This window comes from Natrix helvetica (assembly GCF_964273705.1).
Source record: "Natrix helvetica genome assembly, chromosome: 2".
NCBI lineage: Eukaryota > Metazoa > Chordata > Lepidosauria > Squamata > Natricidae > Natrix > Natrix helvetica.
In genome coordinates this window covers 196,985,244-197,006,532 of record NC_138552.1, presented here as the reverse complement: position 1 = coordinate 197,006,532, position 21,289 = coordinate 196,985,244, and the positions used below count along the sequence as shown (strand labels likewise).

The 21,289-nt window shown below is 41.8% G+C and overlaps 1 protein-coding gene across 1 annotated transcript in view; it reads left to right on the top strand.

Annotated features, from left to right (window-relative positions):
• ARHGAP18 (Rho GTPase activating protein 18) overlaps positions 1-21,289 on the top strand; it is a 67,245-nt gene that overhangs the window by 12,686 nt on the left and 33,270 nt on the right. Inside the window, exon 2 of the mRNA XM_081945866.1 lies at positions 20,935-21,134. Coding sequence (XP_081801992.1) covers positions 20,935-21,134 — 200 coding nt within the window. The remainder of the gene's footprint in view (positions 1-20,934; positions 21,135-21,289) is intronic.

Below are 21,289 nucleotides of genomic sequence, written 5' to 3'. Positions count from 1 at the left end.
TAGAGTTGGAAGGGACCTTGGAGGTCTTCTAGTCCAACCCCCTGCCTAGGCAGGAAACCCTATACCGTTTCAGACAAATAGCTATCCAACATCTTCTTAAAGACTTCCAGTGTTGGGGCATTCACAACTTCTGGAGGCAAGCTGTTCCACTGATTAATTGTTCTCACTGTCAGGAAATTTCTCCTCAGTTCTAAGTTGCTTCTCTCCTTGATTAGTTTCCACCCATCTACCTCTGTCTTGAAAACATGAACATATGTGTTTTCCATGTTTTACTAAGGGCTTGGGTGAAGATAAACCGTATGGAACCATTCCTTCAGATTTTCGAAGGTAGATGTGGCCAGGAGTTTTTATGATATTTGTGCCAGTGTATCCAGCAATCAGCATACTACTCTCCTGAATTGATTTACTAAATTTTGCTGCCCAGGAAGGCTTTTGCTGCCCAGGAACACTGCTTGCTACTGGTATATAGTAAAAATTTTACTGATACAAAAGGGCTACATACAAGGTGTTGAACATTAAAGTCTTAAATTAGGTTTTAATTTGGGATACTTGAAGGATGGCCATCCCCATATGATTTTCCCACAGTTGAATTAGCATATTTTCCACTTGACAATCCAACGTTACAGATTTTGGGGGCAACAGAAATGTATGTATGGAATTCTCATTCGTATTTAACCATATTTCAACCTACTTCATGTGATGCTGAACAGTTACGTTGTACTGTTCAGTTTTGGTTCTTTTATTTTTTGAGATCCTCTTCTAATTCTGGGTTTTATTGCATTAAATCTTAACCAGTTATGACATTTATTTTGAATGTAATATAATATTTTTTCATCTATTCTATGTAACATTTTAAAATTTACTTCTTTGGAGATTGCAGCATGGAAATCCTTTATTATTTAGTACAGTTGCTTATTTACTGCACAATAAGCTTTCTCAGTTGCAATGTATGGCTGTGAAGGTTGGACTATAAGAAAGGCTGAGTGCCAAAGAATTGAAGCCTTTGAACTATGGTGCTGGAGAAGACTCCTGCGAGTCCCTTGGACTGCAAGGTGATCAATCCGGTCAGTCCTAGAGGAGATCACCCCTGACTGCTCTTTAGAAGGCCAGATCCTGAAGAGGAAACTGAAATTCTTTGGCCACTTAATGAGAAGGAAGGACTCACTGGAGAAGAGCCTAATGCTGGCAAAGATTGAGGGCAAAAGAAGAACGGGACAACAGAGAATGAGGTGGCTGAATGGAGTCACTGAAGCAGTAGGCGTGAGCTTAAATGGACTCCAAAGGATGGCAGAGGATAAGAAGGCCTGGAGGAACATTGTCCATGAGATCGCGATGGGTCTTCACGACTAACAACAACAAAACACATTGTGTCTGTTCTTCCCCTCCACTCAAAATTAAGCCCTATTGTTTATTGATTTGTAATTCTACTTCTAATAAAGTAATATCTCCCTTGAATCATTATCATTATTTTTAAAGGAGGGACACAGAAATTAGCATGTTTTTTTTATCCTCCCCAGGCTCCAGAGGCTTTATAGGAACCTGGGGATGGTGAAAACAGCCTCCCCCCCCGGAGGCCCTCCCCAGCCCTAGTTCGGGAATGGACTTCCAGTTTGCTCGTAGGGTCGGTTTTAGCCCTCCAGAGCCTTTAGGGGCCTTTAGGAGGCTTCCCTGAAGGCTCCGAAAGGCAAGAAACAACCCTGCAAGCAAACCGGAAGTCACTTCTGGTTTGCTCGTCGAGTCGTTTTTTACCCTCCGGAGCCTTCAGGGAAGCTGCCTGAAGGCTCCTGAATGCTCCGGAGGGCTAAAACCAGACTTATGAGCAAACCGGAAGTGACTTCAGTCATTTCTTTGCCCTCTGGAGCCTTCAGGGAAGCCTCTTGAAGGCTCCTGAATGCTCTGGAGGGCTAAAACCGGCCCTTTCGTGCTCCGGAGGCGCCTCCGGAGGGTGAAAAATGGCCTCAGAAGAAGGCCGAAGTCAGCTGGCCAGCACGCATGTGCACTGGCCAGCTGACAGGGCAACGCCTCGCATGCCCTGACAAATGTGCCACCTGTGGCACCCGTGCCATTTACGGCCCTATAGTCTTCTAAACAACAGTATAGAAGTGTTTTGCCATGTCTTTATTTCTTCAACTTTCCAATTTAGTCTGCAGGTGTTCCTACCAATCTTTCATCCAAGTAGACCAACCTTGCTTAGCTTTTTGAGGTCACAAAAAGTCAGTTAGATATGGATTAATATCCATTTTTCTCCCCCTCCCTTCAGTTGTTTCTTTAAAACCAGATGCCTTTAGGCAGAGACCGTACTATTGATCTTTATAACTTACTGTGGGAGCATTTTTGAGTGAAATGCAGAATACAAATTGTTAGTGATTGCTATTGTTACCTTAGAATCAGGGAATTACAAGGTCATAAAAAAGGGAGTTTTATTGTTACCTTATAACCCCACTCTTTACATGCATATGCAGTGATGCTTTTAGTACTCACCTCTTCACCTTCGAAAGCTAGAGCAGTTTTATCATCAGCTTCTGTTCAAGTGGATTTGTTCAGAAAATAAAAATAGCCTTTTATTTCTTTAATAAAACACCAGTGTAAATGGATATGGTATTTGTCTATTAGGGTTTTTTTGGTAATAAAAGATACAAAGTACATTTGCATATTCAACATATCTGATTTGCAAGAAGAGATGCAAATTGGATGCCCACATAGTAGCAGATGCAAATTCATATATCATGCTTTCTACATAGTGCTTTTCTACAGTCTTTTCTGAGTGTGTGATCACAATTTAGGGGGGGGAGAGGGGGAGAGAGGGAGAGGGAGAGGGAGAGGGAGAGAGAGAGAGAGAGAGAGAGAGAGAGAGAGAGAGAGAGAGAGAGAGAACGAGAGAGAACTCTGTGAGATGATTTGTGACAATTTTTTTTCTTGCCCAGCACTTATACTAAAACATATGGCTATTTTTCCTTTCAAGATTATTCCTTTGAGTAACTTTTAACAATTGCTTAAGGTAGTGCAAAATACCTTAGTATCCACAAGAGCATTAATTCTGAATTATCTCAGTGCATAGGGTACCTTCGGATTGGTAATTTTTTTCCTGAGCATACAACTCAATTAGTTTCCGGTAGACTCGGCATTGATCTTTTATCAGCTTCATATAAATGGGAGTATTTATGCACTTTGTTTTTCGGTATGATATTTTAGGAATGCTTATGACATGCTGTAATAAACATTCTAGTTTTATCTAGCAAATACTGTAGCTGTAGAAACTTATTTTTTCCTGTGCACTGCTTGAAGAGTGCAAGCAATGGGTTAAATCAGTCTGGTTGCCCTAGGACTGAGGAATCTTTCCTTGGCCACGCCTCCTGCTGTTGCTTGGCCCCAGAATTTTTCCTTAGTCTGCCCGTTCAGGAACTTTTTGTGAGTTCCAGCTTAATTTATCCTAGGCTTGGACTCTCTTACTACTTATTCCTTTTTTCTTTTTCCTTGTATTTGGCCTTTTTTGTACTTTTTACCCCCTACTTAGTGTAGGCTATTTAGATTTAATTTTTTCTTCGTCATTCCTATCTATTCTCCATCGTTGGCTTTCTCCTTGAGACTCGGAGGTAGGCGTGGTGGTGGGAGGTGCTCCGCTTGCCGCGCCGTCTTTGGACGGCAGCGGAGAGCTGCCGAATCAGCTTTAAAGCGCAGCAGGGAGGCAAGTCTCCCGGCGGTTTGCTTTGTTTTTTTTTTTTCCAGTTTTCTTGCCTTTGGGAAGGCGCAGACTGCCGCGGTGTGCGGCCGCTTTTGAATGCGTGGCCGCCATCTTCTCTTCCTCCTTCATCCTCGCACTGGAGTGGTGGCCATTTTGGAAAGGCTTAATTTCACGCCTTTTTCAACCGGCTTTCACCTCTCAGTCATGCTTCAGCAGATAGCCGCAGGGTGGTTAGCTGGCCCTGTTTCGGGTCTCCGGCTAGGTCACTGCCACCCACAATGTCTCCCAAAGTGGTGCTGGTGTCTTGGCCACCTGGTGGTCATACACCGGCACAGGGAGGGCTGCTCATTTATTTCCACTGACTCTCCCTGCCTTATCTGCCTGGTCTAGCAGCCTCAGCTGCTTTTTCATCTTCTCGCCACCTGTTTGAGTGGCTGGATTTTCATTGGACTCATTTGCAGAGCCCCAGCTTTCTCTTCTGGCATTTTTTCATGGACCGTTCCAGATATCTCAATACCTGCTGGTCATCAGCTCCAGTGTCAGCCATCAGAGTCTCCATCACCGCCTGATCTCCACCTGCCTTGGCCTTATTGACTGAAGATCATGCCAACAAGCTATGGAGCAACCTGGCCCATCTGCCTCCCTTGACGGTAGACCAGGTCCCTCACAGGCCCCTAGCAAGGGAACATCTCAGGCAAGGGCAAAGGGGCGAGGAAGGGCAGCGTGGTCAATCAGGATAGTCATCCCTATAAAGCGCCTTCTGCGGCGGTGGCTAGGGATGCTGGGAGGCGGCAGCGGGCTCTCAAGCAGTTTGAGAAGGCCCAGCGCCAGGCAGCGAGAGAGGCCCCTCAGCCCATCCTCGAGTTGAGCCGGTCCTTCTACCGCCCCCAATGGGAGATCACCTGTCCATGATTGATGAGGAGGTGGAGTTCCAGGATTTATCCCCGGATAGGTCTCTGGCAGACCCGGGTTCTCCTACCCCTTTGTATGTTTCTGACTCAGGGCCCGCTCTTGTGGGGCCCAACCCTGGGGGGCTTTCTGGTTCTACCCTCGCCTAACAGTGTCTTCCCTCTTCCAGGGACACGGTTGGGCTGGACACTGGTTTAGCTCAGGAACCAGAGTTATCCGTCCACATGCAGGTGGTTGTCGCCCGTGCCATCTCTCAAGGCATAGCCGAGGGGATTTAGAGAATAGATCAATTGCTCATTGTTCCCAGTACTTTTCAGTCCAGGCAGGAGGCTCCCCCTACTGCCAGGGGGGTCCATCACCCTTCTCTTGAATCCTTGGCGCTCATTGAGTCTTCCGTTTTGGAGGACCCAGATCAGGAGGAGCAGGAGCTCTCGGAGGATGAGGACCTTCCTCCAGATGCCCCAGCTTTCTCAAGGCTCTTTAAGCCTAGCTTATTTAAGTCCATCTTGCACAAGGCTAAGAACACCACTCAAGACACCACTCAAGTGGGTACCAAACCTAAGACCGTGCAGGGATCTTCTGATTCCATTCCAGTTAACCCCAATGCAAGCATGTTTAATGTTCAGGCCCCTCAGCAAGAGCTGGTTCCTGTTCCCGATCTCTTTATGGATGTCATTCAGTGGCAATGGGTCCAGTCTGGTTCCCTGGCCGCTCCCAGTGGTGGGGACAAAAAGCTGTATTCAGTAGATCCCGCACTGGAAGACATTCTGGTCCTACCATCTGTGGACTCTCCTATAGCAGCCCTCACTTCTAATTTGGTCCTTCCTGTTGACATGTTAGAAGGCCTCAAGGCGGAGGACAAAAAAGCAGAGAAGGCCTGCCACAAGACTCATCAGGCGGCAGCCTGGGCTATTAAGGCGTCTTCCTCCACATCCTTCTTCAACAGGACTTCTATCATTTGGCTGCGTGAGCTTCAGGCTAAACTACCGGTAGGAGACACTCATCTTCGCTAGGACATAACCAAAATTATTGCAGTAATACTCGGCTGATTCCTCCCTTCTAAGGCGTTATCCTCCAACGTGACGTCCCGCCACCTTGTGTGGCTTCGTCACTGGCAGGCGGATCAGAAGAACAAGTGGAAATTGGCTTCTGCTCCGTTTAAGGGGAACAAATTGTTTGGGGAGGTCCTAGACCCCTTCTTGATCGAATCTAATGATAAGTGGAAAGTTCTGCCTACCTTGAACAAGAAACAGGACTGTAAATCCGCTCCCTATTTCAAGAGGAAGTCCTTTTGTTCCAATGAGTCCGCAGGATCCTCCTCCTCTTCCTCGAACATGCCAGTCAGTCAGTCAGTCAATCAGGAGACAGGTCCCAGGACAGGCAGTTCTTTCAGGATAGGGATAGGCAGCAGTTCAATTACCACAGGTCCAACCGGAGGGGGCTTCCAACAGGCCTTTCCGCAAATCCAAGTGACAATCAATGGTCCCCTCCCATTGGGGGATGGCTTCAACTGTTTGCCCCCCAATGGGAACTGACCACGGAGGATGCCTGGGTCCTCCAAACCATCAGGGAGGGACTTTCGTTGGAATTCCTGTCTCAACCTCCTCAGAATTTTGTTTGCTGCCCAACTCCCTCTTGCCCTCTCAAGAGGGAGCTTATGACCCAGGAAATTCGCCATCTCCTGGAAATCAATGCCATGGAGCAGGTTCCACCTGACCAGGAAGGGAAGGGGTTTTATTCCATTTTCTTCCTGGTACCCAAGAACTCAGGGGGGTGGAGGGCTATCTTGGACCTCAAGAACATCAACTGTCACATCGCATACAGGAGATTCAAGATGCAATCCCTGCAGACTATCCTAGCAGGGATCCACCAGGGGGACCTCCTGATGTCCATCGACTTAAAGGAGGCTTATCTACATATCCCTATTCGACCACAACACCGAAGCTTCCTGCGGTTTTTCTATGCTGACCAACACTATCAGTACAGGGCCCTTCCATTCAGCCAGTTGTCGGCACCCAGGACCTTCACAAAAGTTCTGTCAGTGGTTGCAGCGCACCTCAAGTGGAGGCCCGTAAGACTACAATGTTGCCTGGACGACATTCTCATCCAATCGTCATCCAGGAAACAGGCTTTATGGGACCTCCACATCACCATGAGGTCTCTCTGGAGTCACAGGTTCTCTTTGAACCTGGAAAAGAGTCACCTCACCCCAACTACCAATCTTCTTCACCTGGGGGTGGTGGTAGACACCACAACTTGCAGGGTGTTCCTTTCCCAGGACAGGATAGACAGTTTAGTATCCCTGACCCGCAAGGTTCTGAGCTTGAGACGAACCTCCGTGCTACTCCTCTCAAAACTGTTGGGGAAGATGATCTCCTGCATCTTGGTTGTCCCCTGGGCATGGCTCCATTCCAGAGAGTTGCAGTGGCTTCTCCTGCCCCATCAGAGCCAACAGGAGCAGCTCATCCATGACGGTGTGGCTTCCCCCGACCGTGAAGAGATCTCTCAAGTGGTGGCAATCAACAGCTCTACTGAAGGGACACCTGTTCAAGGAACCTGCGAGAGTGGTCATCACGACAGATGCCAGCCTTGCCAGCTGGGGGGCACACATGGGACATAGCGTAACTCAGACGGGCCCTGCGGATATACATCAAGCGTTCCGCAGACTTCCGCAGGTCAGAGGCCCTCTTTGTGTCATTCCAACCAGGCTCTTTGGGTAAGAAGGTGACATCTTCTACGGTTGGCAGGTGGCTGAGAACATGCATTGCAGCTGCGTATGAACATCAGTCCAGGGCAGTACCTCGACACATTACTGCTCATTCCACAAGGAGCGCTGCCATCACCATGGCCTGGGCTACCTAGGCTACCATTGACGACATCTGCGGAGTGGCTACCTGGTCTTCACCATCGCCCTTTGTCAGGAACTATAAATTGGACATGTATGCATTGGCTGAAACTTCGTTCAGCAGGCGGGTTCTCCAGACGGTTGTTTCCAACACCGAATCCCGGGACTGACCACCTGTCCGCCCTAGTGACATATAATTTGGGTATGTCCCATTGCTTGGACTTACCTGAAGGGTCCTTTTCTGTGCACTGCAGGAGAGTCCAACCCACCCTGGCTCCTCCGTCCAGGGATTCATGACCGTTGTGTCAACTCAGACATTCCTTTACTGCTTTATCACGCTTCCAGACTTCACGGATTCCAGACCATGTCAAAATTCTGGGGCCAAGCAACAGCAGGAGGCGTAGCCAAGGAAAAAGATTCCTCAGTCCTAGGACAACCAGACTTATTTAACCCATTGCTTGGACTCTCCCGCAGTGCACAGAAAAGGACCTTTCAGGTAAGCCAATGGTCATTTAAGTGGTATTAAATTTGGCATACTGGTAGTGAAAGGGTTTCCTGAACTGCAAACAACACACAAGTATTAATTTAAATACAGGGATTCTTTAAATACTTTCAAGTAAAAAAGGAGAAAAGTGATATAATTATATCAAGCTTGGGATCTCTGTGAAAGGTTATATTAGTTAATCTTAGAAATATGCAAAAATTGCTTACAAGGATTTTGGAAAAGGACAAGAAAGCTAGTATACAAATAAATAGGCATTTGTGAAAAGATTCTTCATTCAAATGGTTTCTGACTATGATATATTTGATTATACTTTCTGACTCTAAATTAATAACTGGATGATTTATTTCTTGAGTGTAATCCAGCTATGATCTTTAACCCAGAAACAATTCAAGTGGTATGAGGAAGAAGTAAATATAGAAGTATTTATAAAAGTTGATATTCATTTTGGCTTTCAGTTTTATAAACACTAGGATTGCTAGTTCATTTACTTATGTTTAGGAAGCTTCTGAGTTCAAATTTTACAAGTCCAGTCAAGGTGGCTGATAAGATAAAAGCAATGAATGTGATAATAATGTTATAATAGCAGCCAGTACTTACGTTAATTCTGATAACAAATTCAAAAACATGAACCCAATCCACAATTCGCTTCTTCCACAAGCCACCATCCTACTTCTACTTCCTTGCAAGTGATGAATCCATTCCTGAGTGAGAAGCGAAACTCTATATAAAACCAGTTTTTTTTCTTTTTCTGCTTCCATCATCTCCATCTTATCTAGGTTTCATTTTGTCTCACTATATTCAAACAAGGGTTCAAGAGTTCCCCAGTTTCTAGTTCCTTAATAGCAACAGAGGGCAACCACAGGTTAATACTGTATAGTTGGCTATGTGTAGAATTTGAAGAGGGTGCTTCACAAAATACACAGTATTGTACATATACAGTATACAGCATATGTATAACTCCTCATTGTGTTAAAGAAACTGCATTCTTCAAAAAACTTGCTATAGGTACTTTGAAGGCTTTCCTTAGTTGTCTCCGTATGCACATATTGCAAAAATAGCAATAGCACTTAAACTTACCGTACATACTTATATTCTTGTATGCTTTATAGCACTCTTACGTGTTTGCAAAGTCAGCATATTGCCTCCAACAATCTGGGTCCTCATTTTACCAACCTCAGAAAAATAGAAGGCTGGTTCAACCTTAAGTCCTGTCAGGTTCGTACTCCAGGCTGTGGGCACTTGCAATACTGCATTCTAACCACTAGGCTAAAATGAAAGACATTTTATCCCATGATACTGTTCAGTGTATCAAATATTCAGTTTTCTGGTCATAGCTTCTTTTGAGGCTTTTAAATCCCATTTCCCCTTTTTATATATTTCAAATGACTAGGCATATCCTGCCTATCTGATGGAAGAAATACTTGTATATCTTTAGCAGTTAACTTGCCTCTCTTTGAAATACACTTGGAAGGATGATGCGGTGTACCCACTGCCTAATTGCCAGATGTGCCATTGAGGGCTTTGAATGTCCAAATGGCTCTCAGAGAACTCATCACTTTGACTGCAGTTGGTTATTATTGTGACGATCCATAGAAAATGTTTAAGCAAAGCTATTGAGAACAGTCCATTGTTGCTATTATTATAATAACTTGGCAGTCCAGTCCAGAATGTGTGTCCAGAAGCTTCTGCCATAAAAAGCCAAGGAAGAAATGTGAAAGGATAGACCAGAAAATATACCTTGCCCGTTATATCTTAATTTGGTACTTGAGAGGGGGGATGGAGTGCAGCAGTGTCATCAACATCAATTTCATATCTGTATTCTACTCAGTGGTGGGATTCAAATAATTTAATAACCGGTTCTCTGCCCTAATGATTTCTTCCAACAAGCAGTTCACCAAACTGCTCAGAAAGTTAACAACCAGTTCTCCAGAAGTTGTGAGAACTGGCTGAATCCCACCACTGATTCTACTTAATGTACACTTACGTAAATGTGTGTACGCATTACCAAGCTTAGCTTCCTGCACTGAAACCATTTGAATAAAAAATATCAAAGACGTAGACATGTTATAATCACTACAAAATAAATAAAGCAGTGTCCCCTTTGTTAGTGTAATACACTTGTTTTGCATTTTGCATTTGCACAAATGAGAGTTATGCCATGATGCATGTGTCAAAACCGATAAAACCTGCCTTTGCTAACATTAAGTAGATCATTACAAGTATGTAATGAACAAAGTACATTCTGTCACTTTATTGGTCTAGTTATTAATTGAGATACGTCCTTGACTGACCTTGCCATAAAATCCTTGGCAGTGTTTGAAAGATTTTTTTTTTGAACAAAAATTATTGTAGCGTATAAATGGTTGAGCTTTTGTCTCAAAAAGTAAAGAGACAAAAAACATGATATTTATAATTGCAGCATACCTTCTAAATATAAGGATCTTCTAAGGAGTACAAAATATTGATTTAGGTTAGACATGAAGACATTTAGGACATTGGAGTACAGAGGATGTTCCATTTCTTCAAAGGACTGTACACATGGTTCCTAATTCAGATTAGGGCTGTGAGCAAAGAGGAGGAAGATCTGATTCAGACTGGGTTTTATGTAATGTATTGGCTGTTTCTGAAACTCTGCACTTGGAGCTTAAAGTTACTCACACATTGTGCTGTTAAGTGTCAGGTTATTGGAGGTAAATGAATAGCGTTCTATGGATTTGAATTGTAAGTGAAAAATATCAGTTGAGGTTCCAACTGGAAGTGAAGGAATTAACAGAGGGTGAGAAATGCAAACACCTTTTGCCTGTTCAGAATTATTTTACAGGACAGAGGAAATCTGGACAACTATTTTGGGAGTTGTAACATATATCCTGATAAAAGGATGTTGTTTTGGTCAAAAGAACAGCTGCATGCTCTGTCAGTATCTGAGTCATCCTCAAACGCATGTTCATTTATAGCAACAATATTATGAGGAAACTAAAATACAGAACTGTGGGGATTAAAAACTGTATGAGTATGTCATTGTTTAAAGACTTGTGAGTTAAAGCACTTGTTTTTTTTCCCTAAACATGAACTAGATCTCTCTGCACCACTCTTTCTAAAGTCATAACATTGCTTTTTTGTCTTGAAGCCAATGGCCTGGTAGAAAACAAACTATTTTCAATCACTATTTTTAATGATTATATTCTGTGTGATCAGGGATTGCCTCTAAATAGTGAAGATTTTGTTTTATCTCAGTATCTATTCTACTTTTAATGTTATATTTATGCCTCCAAATATTATCTCATTGCCATTAAGTCTCAAGACTTTTTCTGAAGGAAAACGATGTTAATTGAGCAATAGTTACTACATTCATCTGCACAAGACGTGGAAAACCTTTTTTTCAATGTTTTGTCATTCACTTTTATATGCCCTGTCTCAGTAGTATTACAGTACTTGGTTCAAACCTCTAAGGTAAACTGATGTTTGCAAAACATTTCTAATTAGTCTATTTGTAGGTGAATCTCCAAGGAAGGTTAGGTATCTCTTTTGTCCTGACACTTAACTAAATAATGCTTGCTAAAGAAAGTTGTTGCCATGTCATAAAAGATTCTTTAAAGTATAATAGAACAGAGTTGGGAGGAACTTTGGTCTTCTAGTCCAATGCCCTGCACAAGCGGAAACCCAATACCATTTCAAACAAATGGTTGCCCAATCTCTTCTTAAATGAGCCGTGATGGCACAGTGGTTAGAATACAGTACTACTGCAGGCTAATTCTGCTGACTGCCAGGATATTGATTCTCACTGGCTCAAGGTTGACTCAGCCTTCCATCCTTCCGAGGTTGGTAAAATGAGGACCCAGATTGTTGGGGGCAATATGCTGACCCTGTAAACCACTTAGAGAGGGCTGTAAAGCACTGTGAAGCGGTATGTAAATTTAAGTCCTGTTGCTGTTGCTAAAACCCTCCAGTGTTGGAGCACCCATAACTTCTGGAAGCAAGTTGTTCCACTGATAAATTGTTCTGTCAGGAAATTTCTCCTTATTTCTAAGTTAGTTCTCTCCTTGTTAAGTTGCCATCTGTCACGTATGTACGTGTCCTGCCCCCTCCTGTCAAATCAGGCAGGACGCCAGTTGATTGGCCCGTTCGCGTTTGCTTTAGGCGGGAAGTTTTAAAGGATTCTATTGGTTGCTGCGATGACAGCTCGGGGTATAAAAGAGCTGTCAGAGCACTTGTTTTCGCTTGCATCTATCCTGTTCCAAATAAAACTGTTGTATGAGCAATGAGCCTCGTAATTACCTCAGGCGCCTGAGATTAAACACCATCCTTTACTTCTCCTGCCCTCAGGTGCTTTAGAGAATAAGTTGACCCCCATTTCTCTGTGACGTAATATTCTCTGTATATTAAGTATATATACCTGTAGTATACAGTATAGTAGAGTATGGTACAGTATAGTAGAGTACAATAGAGTATATATGGTGTAGTGTGTAGTGTAGTGTGGTAGTATAGTATAATATAGTATAGTATAGTATAGTATAGTATAGTATAGTATAGTATAGTATATAGTAGTGATGGCTAACTTTTTTTTGCTCGCGTGCCAAAAGCAGGGGGAGCGCAGGTGGGTCATGTGCGGGCATGCCACACCCATAATGCTATGCACGCAACCCCAGCAAGCATGCACATGCTCCGCCCTGTGCGCATGCACACACAACCAGCACTCCCCCCTGCTTTTGGCATACTTTTTGTCCTCCCCAGATTCCAGAGGCTTTCTAGGAGGCTGGGGAGGGTGAAAACAGCCTCCTCTGCCCCCCCCCCCCTCCGAGGCCCTCAGGAGGCTTCAGGGAAGTTCCGGAGCGCGAAAAAACAGCCCTGCGGGCAAATTCAGGAATGGACTTCTGGTTTGTTTGTAGGGCCGTTTTTCATCCTCCAGAGCTTTCAGGAGGCTTCCCTGAAGGCTCCGGAGGGCAAAAAATAGCCCTACAAGCAAACAGGAAGTCACTTCCAGTTTGGTCGTAGGGTTGTTTTCTGGCTTCCAGAGGGCTCCTGAAGGCTCTAGAGGGCAAAAAACGGCCCTACGGACAAACCGGAAGTCTGTTCCCAAAGTTCCAGATTGCACGTAGGGCCGGTTTTTCGCGCTCCGGAGGCTTCAAGGAAGCCTCCGGAGGGCTAAAACAGCCTCAAAAGTCAGCTGGCCAGTGTGCGCATGTGTACTGGAGTTGACAGGGCATCACCTCGCATGTCCTAACAAATGGCTCCACGTGCCACATGTGGCACGCAGGTTCGCCAACACAGGTGTGTAGTGTAGTGTAGTGTAGTGGCTATAAAGTAGTCTTCATAGAACAGGGGCCCATCAGTTGATGGCCAAGTTGTTTGGACACCCTCACACAAACCTTGTAAACAGACACTTGAAACCTCAAAGTTATTATGAAAGAACAAACTTGTTACATTATTCAGAGCATCATCATGCTTAAACATCAAAGAGATAAAATGTAGCTTCTGCCCTATCTCGCTGCCTACATGACAGTTCAAAAATAAGCATAGCTATTAGCCCACCCCCCATGCTTTAAAAGTTGTTTATAACTATAACAGCTTGTTGTTTTCTCATTTGTCGTAAGGGCTGGATCTGACAAGACAAGAAGCATAGGGTTAGGGTTAGGATGAGGTCATTATGAAACACAATGCAGGGGCTCTTTGCATCCAAGATTCAGAAACAAGCATCAAGAAATCCACCATTACACAAAGACAGGAGAAAAAGACCTAAAATTAAAAACCCTTGGGCTATTTTAAATAGAGTGTTTGATTCTACAGTAACTGATCTTCATTATTAAGGCTACTTATGTCTGCCAGGAACACAGCATGTCTATCCAATGCTTTTGACTCTTCTGATGTTAGTCTGTGGGCAATGATTGAATTTCCAAAGAAAGATTTACTGATGGCCCTGGGCCATCCTGAAAACAAAGGCATTTAAGGTACTTCAACAAGCAGAATTATTTACATACATAAAAATTAAAAGCACAACACCACAAATTAATGACTTTAAAATGAATTTAAAAAAAATATTTTACAGTCTAGGCAAACCTCATAATAGCATAGAAAGACTTTTGAAGAGCAGCAGAAAAGTCAGTAAATGTAAATTGAACTGAATTGAATACATTATTTAGCCAGGTTTGATTAGACACAAAATATTTTTTTCTTTAGTGCAGAAGCTCTCAGTGTACATGCATAGCAAACAACAACAACAACAACAACAACAACAACAACAACAACAACAACAAAAGAAATGGTGCAAAGGCAGTCAAGAAAAGTGAAGAATTGGAGTGCACCTGGACCACATGGTTTCTGGCTAAAGGCACTTACAAGTATGCACAAAAGATTGTCAGCCCAAATGAACCAGATCTTAAAAACACCTGGCAATGATGAATGGATGACAACTGGAAGGACATTTTTGATCCAAAAAGATAAAGAAAAAGGAAAGGACCCTGGAAACTATAGGCCAATCACCTGTTTGCCACCAACATACAAGCTCCTTGCTGGTATCATTACAAACCAAATTTACGGATACTTGGAAAGAAATGACTTGCTTCCTGTAGAACAGAAAGGATGCTGCAAAAATTCAAGAGGAACAAAGGACCAACTGCTGATTGACAAGCTAATCCTAAAGAATTCAAAGAAAAGACAAACCAAGCTGTTCATGGCTTGGATAGACTATAAGAAAGTATTTGATTCAGTTCCCCACAGCTGGATCAAGAAATGCCTGAAAATCTTTGTCATTAGCAGCAACATACAAAAATTCATGGAAACTTCAATGAACCTCTGGAAAACGAAGCTTATGGCTAATGGAGAAGACCTGGGTGAAGTTGAAATTAAACGAGGCATTTTCCAGGGTGATTCCCTTTCACTCCTACTTTTTATACTCTCAATGCTACCACTGACAATCATTTTGAAGAAGGTGAACTGTGGATACGAACTTGCAAAGAAAGGATTGAAAATTTCACACTTGGTGTACATGGATGATTTGAAGCTGTTTGGTTAAACAAAAGCTGAACTGAATTTATTAATTGAAAGCACAAAAGAATTTAACCAAGACATTGGTGTGCAGTTTGGAATTGACAAATGTACAACAATGGCAACCAAGGCAGGCAAGGTCCTAGAAGATGATGGAATACAACTTGAGAATGAAGAAATGATAAAGGCAATAAAACCAGAAAAAGGCTACAAGTACATGGGGATTTTAGAGGCCTCTGACTTAATGCATAATAATGTCAAGGAATTAACCTCAGCCAAGTACATTCGTCAAATTCGCAAGATATTAAAGTCCAAACTGAGTGGAGGAAACATCATAAAAGCTATAAATACCTGGGCTATACCTGTAATTTGATACTCTGCAGGAATAATTGACTGGACACAGATGGAGTTGGACAATTTGGACAGAAAAATAAGGAAGCTTATGACAATGAATCATGCTTTGCACCCTAAAAGTGATGTTGACCGACCAATTGTATCTACCAAGAGCAGAGGGTGGTCGAAGACTCCTACAAGTAAAGCAGACTGTGGAAGAAGAAAGTCACAGCTTGAATGATTACATCCGGAAAAGTGAAGAACCAATGATGTAGGAAGTAAATAAAGGTGGCCTTTTGAAGACAACTAAGTTAAAAGCTGAACATAAGAAAGAAGTAATTGAGAAGCGAGCTGAAAATTGGAAAATCAAAGCTATGCATGGCCAATACTTGAAAAGTATTGAAGGCAAAGCTGACCAAAAACTAACTTGGAACTGGTTAAGATCAGGAATACTGAAAAAAGAAACAGAAAGCTTTATTTTGGCAGCTCAAGAACAAGCCTTAGCCACAAACTGCATGAAGGGAAAAATTCAATATGTTACCACCAACAGCAAATGTCGCCTCTGTAATGAGAAAGAAGAGACAGTCAACCACTTGATCAGCGGGTACAGCAAAATTTCACAAACTGACTACCTACAACGCCATGACCGTGTTGCTAAGATTATTCACTGGAAATTGTGACAAAGGTTTGGATTTGAGTACAACAAAAACCACTGGGACCATCAGGTTGAGAAGGTTTTAGAGAATGAGACAGGCAAAATCTTGTGGAACTCCAGAATCCAGACTGACAGGCACTTGGCCTACAACACACCTGACATAACAATAATTGAAAAGAAAAAAGTATGGTTCATTGACACTGCAATACCTGGTGATGCACGAATTGAAGATAAACAGCAAGAAAAAATCACAAAATACCGGGACTTGCAAATTGAGGTTGAGTGACAGAGGAAAAAGAAATCAGATGTTGTCCCAATTGTAATTGGAGCCCTTGGAGCAATACCTAAAGGGCTACCTCGCTATTTGAAAATTCTAAATTTACCTGACTTGAACATTCTGACTCTACAAAAAATCACCCTACTTGGAACAACTTATATCCTCCGATGTTAACTTAACAGTTCCTAGGTACTTGGTTAGGACTCGAGCTGTTAGGCTACCAACCAGCCCCAAAGGCTGTGAATCTCACCAAAGATTAACCAGATAATAATAATAACAACAACAATAATAGCAATAAGAGGGGGAGTAAAGAAGATAAGGATAAATAATGAAGCTACAGCTATACTACATGGATAAATACACATAGATAGCACAGTGATAACACGGGGTGTGTGTGTGGACAACTGTCCCTGTGCCTACTTGTTTTGGCCTGCAGTGCTCTATATTGCTGTCCCAGGGGAGGAGTTGAAACAGTTTATGCGCAAGAAGTGAGAGGTCTATAGATATCTTAGCCCTCTTTCTGACACACATAATATGCAGGTCTTCAATGGAAGGCACCTAGGTTGCAATTATTCTTCCTGCAGTCTTAAACTATCCATTAACTAGACAGTTACAGAAGTACAAATGACAGACTCTGTAAAACTGTATCAACAGTTCCTGGGGCAGTCTGAATTTCCATAACATTTTTTATGCCTTTTTAATGATGGTTTTAATGTTAGGTGTCCATTTCAACTCAAAAACTTATAGAACTCAAAAACTTGAAGGACTCTACTGCTGATGTTGTGCTTTTAAATATAGTAAAAAGTGGTATAATAAAAGATCTTCTAAAATCCACTCTCATCTCTACAGTTTTAAGCTTGTTCAGCTCCAGATTGTTCTAGCTGTACCACAGGGACAGTTGTTCAACTTCCTGTCTATAGGCAGACTCATAACTATCTCAAATGAGACCAATGATCATTATGTCATCTGCAAACTTCAGAACTTTAACAGAGAGATCTCTAGAGACGTAGTCATTGATATATAGAGAGAAGAGCAATGGAGAAAGCACATAGCCCTAAGGGGCACTTTTTCTAATTGCCTTGTGTACCAGCTTCACTTGTTTTCTATCTGCCAGAAAGCTGAAAAGCTTACAAGTATGAACAGTGAACTGAATCAGTTTAGAGTGAAGAATTTCTGGAATGATGGTATTAAATGCTGAGCTGAAGTCTACAAAAAGGACCCATGCATAGGTCCCTGGGGATTCAACATGTTGCAAGATGTAGTGCAGTGGCATATTGACAGCGTCATCTGCTGACCTATTTAGGCAAACTACAAAAGGATCTAACAATGGATCTGTGATAACTTTTAGGGGAACAGCACTAACCTCTCAAAGGACTTCATAACTCCAGGTGTCAGAGTGACCAGCCTGTAGTCGTTCAGCTCTGTGATGGAGGATTTCTTATTCTTATTTCTTAGGATGATGATAGTTGTGATTTGAAGCAAGAAAGGACACAAGACATCTCCAGTGATTTATAAAAAAATCTGTGTGAAGATGTCAGCCAGTTGTTCAGCACAGGGTTTTAAAAATGAAGAAGTTAATCCAACTGGGCCTGATGCTGTTCCGATCTTTTGTCTATGAAATAGATAAAATGGCAAAAGCTAATCCTGGTTCAAAGCTATTAAAGGTGTTAACATTTTCAAAGGAAATGGGGCAAGAAAATTAAGTTGGGACTTCATACTGCTAACAGATTACCAGTGTGTCCTGTCAGATCCAGTTTTGGGCATTTGTGTTGAAGCCCTAGGTAATTATTAGATTGTCAAAATAAATTTTAGTGAATTATTTCCATTCACTATGCTTCAGATAACATGTCAGTCTAAGCTAATTTTATCTGCAGAGGCCTCTCAAGTCAGTGATGTATTGAGAAATGTCTATAGATCATATTCTTAAAGATTTTTAAAGGAAAAGTAATCCCTCCTTAACACAATTTAAATATTCGTCTCAGTCTTGAGTTGTGATTGAGTAGATTCAATTTTACTTGGCCACTACTGTTCCAGAATAATGATTCCTTAAACTTTCTTGAATTTTGATGAAAAAGAGAGAAAGCTTGACATCATCTCACATTGGTCAGATTTCACACCCAATCCCTGGATAAGCTCTGCCAGTCTTATGTAAATGTGAAACAGCAGGAGGGAGAGAGTAGATTCCTTTGGGATGTCTTGAAGTACTGCGGGGTTGAGCAATTCTTTTTGTAAGTGAAAGCCAGGAGCTGAACTGCTGTTTAAAAGAGAAATATTTGTTGTAAAGGTCAGTGAGTTTTAAGAATCTGAGCTTTAGAATATTGAAGAGTTCTCATGTGCTACAGTTCCCACATCAGCAGTTCTATCTTCAGGCAGACCTCTTTTTTCTATCACCTATCACCTATCCATCATCTTCCATTGCTCTGTCTTCCTTTTGAGTGCAGGTGTTAAAAAATACTCTGCTCCAGGGGTGGTATCCACTTCCCTACAGATTTGGAAATGTGAGCACACGCGCATAGCTCTTTTGGTGAAAAAATGGCCTAAATGCAATGCTATAGAGCCAGACGTGGATGGGTGGGGCCACCTGCAATTTCTGCTACCTATGACACCTCCCTGCAGACCTATCCACCAAATATAATGAAAACAATTCTGTTTACATATTCCACTCTCACTCTTGGAATGAGACAACTCGCTGCAGCCAATTTGCCAGGACCAACTTGCCATGATCAACTCATGACTGCCAATTCTTCATGGCCAACTCACCACGGCCAACTTGCAACGGGACAACTCAATATGGCCAACTCGCCATGGGACACCTTGCTAAAGGACAATTCAATTTAATTATTAAAATAATTAAATTTTAGTTTTTGTCATTCACATTTCATTTTGTCCCTCCTTTGGTATCCTTTCCTTAATGATTCTATTCTACTATTTTTTGATATTAGTGTGACTCTTGTCCTGCAGCAAGTTGGCTGTAGCGAGTTGGCCACGTCAAGTTTTCCATGGCAAGTTGTCGTAGGCTACTGGTATTAGCATCAAAAGAGGATCAGAAATAAGGATTTTCCATTCCACTGAAAGGAACAACTAATTAAATTGAATAATTTAATTGCTGTTCTATTAGTCTGAAAAAATTTGCTAGGGCATGTGAGTGAATTATTAGTACTTGTAAAAGTAACTTGCGCTGTGCAAGCTTAATGATCACCAAATTCTTGTGTAGTCATTTGTGTAATCATTTCAGTGTCCTTTTCACATAAAAAGTTTGCTGGGGCACCATTTAACTGGATATAAGCATTTTAAATGCATGTGTATCCCATGGTAACAACTTGGCTTGTGGTTACTTTTAAATGCTAGTTTCTTGAACGAAAATATATCAGTTATCTGAATTGCATTTCATTTGTTCTTTTTGTGTCATGAAGTCATTTTCAACTTCCAATTAGATTTTCTTCATGATGATTTATCTATAACCTATTCTTTCAAGTCTTCTAATAGGACACTCATTGCTGGAACTGAATCCATCCACCTTGCTGCTGGTCATCTTCTCTTTACTTCCATCTTTCCTGGGATCAGAGTCTTTTCCAGATAGCTGGGTCTTTGCATAATGTGACCAAAATAGGATAATATGTGCTTAGAGTAAGAATTCCTATGCATAAACTGGACAACAAATTAGATTAAGCTGCAAATATAAACCTTTATGACAACAGAACAAATAAATTATGCATGTGTGTATGTGTGTACACGTTAAGTAACACTGTTAACAGTTTATTATTTTTAAATTATGTGTGCGGAACTGGCAAATTTTAATGCAGTGGACTTAGAATGTTACATTCTTAAGTCAGTTTAATGGAATATACAGTAAACAAATTAAAGCATTCCACAGCTTTGGACACAAAGATAAATAGATTCACCTCAGGGCATTGAACTTGTTTTCTTTATTTTAGCTCAAGTTGTCTGGGGAGAGTTTATCCATGTTTGAAGTACATCTAAATACACTCAAAAGGGCATGATGAGTCTTAATTTTGGGAAAAACTACTGTGAGAAAATATGCTGCTTCTTCATGAAAGACAGTGGAGCTCAGTGGAATGTTGATGATTAATGCTTTAAAAAAGCATTTTTCTTAGAGTTAGAAAATGTTTGTGATGTTCACTTAATGTTGACACATTTTTTTAAAAGTAACAAACAATCTTAGTATCTTACTTGTATGCCCATGTCTTTTCCATTGTCTCCTTCTGGATTGTTTTTCATGACTTATAGCTCTACTAAGATGTGGTTCTTTTACTGAGATTTGGGATCCTTATCTGTAGTGGAGCCTGTTTATTATTTAATGGTTTTAATATTTTTTCACATTTTAAATGCTTTAATGTGCTTTAGATTGCATTTAGTGTATTATTTTTGATTGTGTTTTAAGTGCTGTAAGCCAGAGAGCCTCATGCTAGAGATTGGCAGCTTCAAGTTGAAGACATACATGCATGCATGCATGCATGCATGCGTGCATGCATAGTATTCCCATGTGTCTCCAATTCAAGTACTAAGTAGGAATGGCTGCTTATCGTTTAAGCTTGGATAAGGTAAGCCGATGGTGCCATCTGTTGAGGCTGAAAAAATGCTTAATGGCTCTCAGGAGACGACTCTCACCTCTGTGGTTTGGCATGAACCCATGGAGTCATGAGGATTGGGTTTCTTGTAGACTTTGATGCCATTCTGGGCTTGTTCCACCAGCTTAAATATTTATTTTGTTGTGTTTGTTTTCTAGCCGGAGGTCTGGCCAATATACAATGAATCATGATGACTCTAAGAAGCCTTCAGGGAAGCTCCCTTGCGAGCATTCAGGATCTCAAGATTCACTTGACGAATTATCCATGTATGACTACTGGAAAGAACTTGAAAATATCCACGAAACAAGAAGTGGTAATCATGAAGAACATGACCTGGTTGTGGTGAAAGAACCTGATGGTAATCACAGTTAAACTCTATGAAATTGTTCCATAGATTTTGAAGGTTTGATTTTGCACTGTATGGTTTCTGCTTCTAGTCTAGGCTTGTATAGTACAGATTTAAGATTGATGGGTGTTTCTAAATATGTCACCCAGTAACAGTTCACTGGTAAT